The sequence below is a fragment of the Parasteatoda tepidariorum genome, chromosome 4 (assembly GCF_043381705.1).
Source record: "Parasteatoda tepidariorum isolate YZ-2023 chromosome 4, CAS_Ptep_4.0, whole genome shotgun sequence".
Classification (NCBI taxonomy): Eukaryota; Metazoa; Arthropoda; class Arachnida; order Araneae; family Theridiidae; genus Parasteatoda; species Parasteatoda tepidariorum.
In genome coordinates this window covers 57,583,093-57,589,194 of record NC_092207.1, presented here as the reverse complement: position 1 = coordinate 57,589,194, position 6,102 = coordinate 57,583,093, and the positions used below count along the sequence as shown (strand labels likewise).

General features: G+C 26.2%; 1 protein-coding gene across 1 annotated transcript; it reads left to right on the top strand.

The window, feature by feature from the left end:
• The first annotated feature begins 962 nt into the window (after positions 1–962).
• LOC107437969 (cuticle protein 10.9) lies at positions 963–6,102 on the top strand. Its single transcript, XM_016050120.3, has 5 exons — positions 963–1,060; positions 1,867–1,950; positions 2,952–3,062; positions 3,933–4,217; positions 5,756–6,102. The coding sequence occupies exons 1-4, from the start codon at positions 1,052–1,054 to the stop codon at positions 4,173–4,175; spliced, it is 447 nt and encodes a 148-aa protein (XP_015905606.1). The 5' UTR covers positions 963–1,051; the 3' UTR covers positions 4,176–4,217; positions 5,756–6,102.

Genomic DNA, 6,102 nt, shown 5'->3' with positions numbered 1-6,102 from the left:
TTGTTTAGTTACATCAACTGTTTTTTTCCTGAACTTTGATATTTATTTTTTACATAGTTTCTGTAATGCATTCAATAATTGACTTTCCATCATATGATCTTTCCTATTTTTTTTGCGGTCTAACGAGATTGATATTTTTTAAGTTTCATTATTGTTATTGTTGTCATTATTAGCCAACTTTCACATTTTGTTATGGTTTTTCTTCTCTTTATCGTTCGGGATTTTAATTAAATTCTCAATTTAAGAACAGTTATCGTCTGAAGCAAATGGGAAAAATTTCAGATGATCGTCTACAGATTACTAGATAATCGTCTGAATTATTTTTTTCCCTTTAATTTAAAAAAAAATTGCTGGTCAATGTTTTTTGTATTATTTTTTAATATTTTTTTCATTGTTTGTTTCTTAACAGTGTTCTGGTGAGTTTCTTATCCGGATATTTTATTGATCGGTTCCAATTTAAAAAATTTAAATCCTCCTCTTACTTTTCACCCACTTAGAATGAGATTATCTTGGAGAATAAATTTTTGAATATCTTAAAGATCACATCCTGACACAATTGTGGTTGAAAAGAAATTACTTGTCGAATTTTAAATAAGATTTTAAAAATGTTGTTTGCACATCCCCCTACTCAATAACTTTCTCGCACACTTTTCCATGTCTAGTTGACAGCTTGAGGGGCAGGCGCGGTCAAGCGGAACAATTATCGATAATGCATTGATTAAGAACAGCTAAGGCGGCGGCTGACCTATGTTCACAAAAGAAAACTGCTTCGAAGAAGGGGGGCAGGTAGGGGGAGACATTTTTCTTTATTATTTTATCTTTTGAAACCGTATACCACAATGATTTTTGTATTTTAATATTTATTTGGTTCTTTATGGGTGGTGTTTTCACTAGAGAGATCCAATTTAAATGATTTTTCGTTCCCATTTGTTTATTTATTTAATTATTGGTCTCACTTCTAGTATAAAAGCACTTTCAGAATTCTGAGATATTCACAATTCGATTTATTTTGCTTAGTGTTGTATAACCCAGCAATCGCTCTCTAATAACCATGATCAAGGTACGTTGTTGGATATATCGTTGGATTTGTTTCGTTAATTTGGAGTAAAAATTATCTATAAAGAATAATTCTTTACTATTTTAATATCAGTAAATTTTAAAACTTGTTAAAAATGTCAAGTAATTTAAAAATTTAAACAACTGTTTTCTTAACTTTTCCAAATATTTAATTTCAATTTTAGTATGTCTTGAAATTAATTGATAAACGGCACTGTAAATGAATTTGCATTTTAGTTTTACACTATTATTTTCATTTTTAAACATTTTATTAAATTTCTTTAGTAATTTTTGTTAAAGTGGTGAGCTATAAAATTTAAATATTAAAACTTTACTATAAGATTTAACTATTAAAACTTTACTTTATTAAAATTTATTAGCATGCACTTTATTTATAAAAGGATTTGTTTTAAGTCAATATCATGATTTTAAGTAAGTTTTAAAATTTGAAATGAGATAAAAATGTACTATATAAAATGTACTATATAAAGTTATTAAATTTACAAGGAAACTGAAACAAATGTTATGCAGACTTAGTTACTTAAAGTTACTTACTTTTGGTACTTAACTATTTTAAATTACAATAATGAAAATTTTGTATTACATAAGATTGTTTTCATATCACTTGATTGCTATATTTATTTCGTGAATGTATATAAGGCATATATAAAGGCATGTATTTCTTATATATAGAGATTAGAATATAATCTATTATTGCGATATTAATTTTTCAAAATATGATATTCTTATTACAATGAAAATAAATATTTAAAATGTAAACTAAAGTAACCATTTCTATTTGTTTTGCAGGCTATCCTTTTCGCAGCTCTTATTGCTGTGTCCCTTGCCCAGCACTATGGAGCTCCATCTTACGGCCATGAAGAGAAGTATCCTGTAAGTAAATTTTTGTATCATGTTAGTAAAATGTCGTATTATAGAAAACGATTATTATACATTATAAGGTACAATAATATGATTATGAAAGATTATCATAGAATCTCAAAACTTAAGAATGTTTAAGAGAACATTTGTAAGAATATTTCATGACAACAGTGTGAAAGAATGCAAAGAAAACAAAATAAGACAAAAATAAAATAATTTAAGTAAAATAGCATGTAATGTATAAAACGATTTTAAATAATAAAAAATATTTTTCTAATTCAGCAGAAAAATTTATTTTAGATATTTAGTTCTGGTGTAGGGTCGTAAGATATCGAGAATTATATTATAAACTGTAAATGTATTACTATTTAACTTCAATATGAAGAGAAAACCTTCCAGGAATTTGTATTACAATTAAACAGAATAATGCTTAAAAATATAAATTGTAAAAAGTCAATTTAAATAACGAAATAAAACCATGCATAAATTACTGGCTTTTTTGAAAATGTTTTTGCAAGAGGATCATCATTTTTCTGAATTTATGAAAATTAATAAGCTTAGGATCTAAAACACTATTTTTTTTTTTCTTATTTAACTTGAAATTTCAAACCCTTTATTCTATTGAAGTGTGAATATAAATCAAACAAACTTTAAAAATCAAAGTTTCATTAACGATTTTTTCTTATACTCTTATTTTTAAAGATTTATTTAGTCTTTTTTTCTAATTTTAAAATACAAGCATACATTTTTTTTATTTAGTTCTTGCTAGAATTTTGAACCTTTTTTTATAGTAAACTTCAGAAACTCGCCAGATTATATTAAACTACAGTTTTTGGCTCTACGGCAAGTTCCTGAACTAAGCAATTGAAGAAACAAATATTTCATAGAGTATTGGGTTATTCTTCACGAAAATTTTACACCCTTTTTTGTAAAAGTCGCTAAATTACCAGGTTTACGATAATTACATAATTTCTATTAAAATATATCAGCTATAACAATATTTTATATTTCAGCCCCAGCCATATGACTTCGGTTATGAAACCAATGATGACTATGGCACCACCACCTTCAGAAAGGAAACTGGGGATGGACATGGACGAGTTCAAGGCAGTTATGGATACAAGGTAAAAACATTTCTGATATATTAAATATATATGCATTAAATATAGATATATTTGAATAACTAAATATGCATTATTAAAATTATTACCAGCTTACTTTAAAAAAATTTAAATGTTATTTTATTAAACTTAACAAAAACGCCCTTCCGAACTTTTAAGACCAAAATAACGAAAGCGTATAAGGCTGTTAGCTTAAGCGCTATTATTATGTATAATAATTAGCCATATAATAGCGAACAATAGCTTACGTGTCTTAAGATAAAAATATCATTTTTCGATTAGTAGCCGGAAAAAAAAACGATTCTTTTTTTCCGCGTAACTTTGCTTAGCTAAAATAATTAATAATGAATTTAATTTGTTGCGTTTTATATAAATATCTGCTATTACTATCAAAGTTGTAATTTTTAAAATCTATTTTTAATCGTTATCTATTAAAACCAAATATTATAACATTAATTATTAGAACGGATGTATAATTTAGCCTATAATACATGATAAAAATAGGGATTTTACTCTTCAAAATAATTCTAAACGGAAAAAAAGGAAAGAAAAATTGTTTACATAAATTCCAGGCGGAAAAGAAAAAACTATTGATTTACATTAAATATAGTTTACAAAAATATTGAGAATAAGAAGTTTTTTCAAGCTAAAATACTAAATAAAAAGCATTAATGAAGATATTTGCTTGAAATTTTTTTTTCAAACGTCTCAATACAGTAATCCCAAAACTTTAAAGTAAGATTTAAAAAAAATACAAATCATAATATATACGTAGCAATAGTTTCATATTTAATTTAAGTGATTAATTGGTTGATTCAATTAATTAATATAACGAATTGTAATAATTTTACTATCAATTGGTTTAATTTTTAGGATCTTCACGGAATTGAACGAGTTGTAGAATACGTCGCTGATGAGCACGGTTACAGAGCTCAGGTCAAGACCAACGAACCAGGAACTGAATCCCAAAACCCCGCTGACGTCATCCTCGATGCTAAACCCATCCACGTTGATGCCCCATCTCATGGATACAGCGCTCCAGCTCCCCAATACGCTCCACGACCACACTATGGTGCCCCTGCACCCAGATACGCCCCATCTTACCCAAGATACTAGATAGTTTATTCTTAATTCTGTCCAAAGCGCACTTCTTTTAATGTAAGTATTACTTATTGTTTTATTTTTTACTAAAGTTTAATAATGGAAATATTTTTTTTATGTTATGAACTGCTGTTACGAAAACACTTATTTTCCGCATTCATAGATCATCAGGTTTTGTTAATATTATAGATACATTGCTAGTTCAAAAAAAAAAAAAATTCACAGGAAAAATATGCCACTTTTTGTTTAATAAAAAACAGATATTGAATGATACAGTATGAATTGGAGATTTAATTGCTCTAAATGAAATTTCTTTCTAATTAATGCGATAATGGTATTTAAATTGGATAATTAATTATTTAAAATTATTACTAACCTTAATTTTACATTCGATTTTTCTTTCTCTATGAATGTGGAAAAAAAAACAACTATCGATGAGGTGGAATTTTAAGTATTCTTTTTGTATAATAGTATAAAAGTTTATAAAAATAGTTATATGAATGCTACACTGAGAAAAAAAGTATGGTCAAAATTTCCAGAACTTGGTAAAATTTACCGTGTTCCTTTCACTTCCGAAGTGCTTTTGTAATGACTTATGGTAAAATTGAAATATTGTTTTCTTGCCATGCTCTGAGGTATGCTGCTAAGCGTGGTAAGACTTGTTAATTTTATCATGTTACCTTAGAGCAGAGCATAAAAACCATTTATTCGGATAAATTTATTTATCAGTTTTGTATTTTTACAAAATGTGTGGTAATAAGAACTATAATATAAAAGCATCTTTAATATAAAAGAAATATAAAAGAACTATAATATAAAAGAACTATAATATAAAGGAACTATAATATGAAAGAACTATAATATAATAAACAATATAGATAAAAGCATAATTTCTGGTCATTCATAACAATACGAATGAAATAATTAAGAAACCAATAGTTTAAATAACCTATATTTTAATTTTATTACCAGAATTGTTTTTTTTTTCACCAGAAATATCATTACCATACTAGTATATTAATTTTATCATATTTTGTTTTTGCTCCGTGTGCCAATCCCTTAAAAGTTTCGGAAAATATCTCTTTATTGCATATATTTCGAATTTTTTACGTAAGTTTCTGTAACTACAATCATATACAGTACTAACTACGATCATATAATAATTACTGCATGTATTTTTATGCCTTCAAATATTCCACATATTTTAATAATCTCTATTTTGAAATGCAGCAAATAAAATTAATCTTGAACTTTTATTTAACTGTTAAAAATTCAATTTTTCCAATAATCGAGATAATGATATAGTTATCTTCTATAAAGTAAATCTCAAACGACAATTTCAAGTTTGAGCGAATTCATGTAACAAATTCAATGTTTTTCAAGATCAAATGTAGCAATTATTTATTTAAAATCAGCATTATTTTATTAAGAATCTGAATTTTCGTAAAAAAGTTTGTTTTATGTCATAATATTACTATTCTTAAATTAATTCATTCTTAAGTTACACAGGAATTGCTCAGTCAATATTTCTTTCAAATCTGATATTTAGAAATGTTAAAACTATTGTTTGTATTGAAAATTTGCTTCTTTTTCAGGTAACATTTAGGAATGGCTAATTGTTGAACATATCTTTTTCTTCCATTGCCAAACTTTATTTTTCTCAGGACATCTGGGAAGTTTTTTCTGGTCTTGCTCAATAATATTGTACCTGCTTAATTTTCTTTTTTTTCCCCACAAGTCCTATATTGCTAATAGGATTGTACAGAGCTTCTTCATGATTTTCTTTCTTTTTCTCCTTCCAAATACATATTTATTTTCTTTTGGATCAGCGACTTTTTTGCTCAATTCTAGTTCTTCTGTCTTTTGAATGTTGTTTATTTATTGAGAATGAATGTTGTTGCTTTTTGTTAAGTTTTCGTTTAAATAAATTGTTTTTAATAAA

Excerpts from the sequence above, each read along its gene's own strand:
- LOC107437969 (XM_016050120.3), top strand. Across the intron at positions 1,951-2,951 it reads GCCATGAAGAGAAGTATCCT|CCCCAGCCATATGACTTCGG; the intron begins GTAAGTAAATTT and ends TTTATATTTCAG. Across the intron at positions 3,063-3,932 it reads AAGGCAGTTATGGATACAAG|GATCTTCACGGAATTGAACG; the intron begins GTAAAAACATTT and ends TTTAATTTTTAG.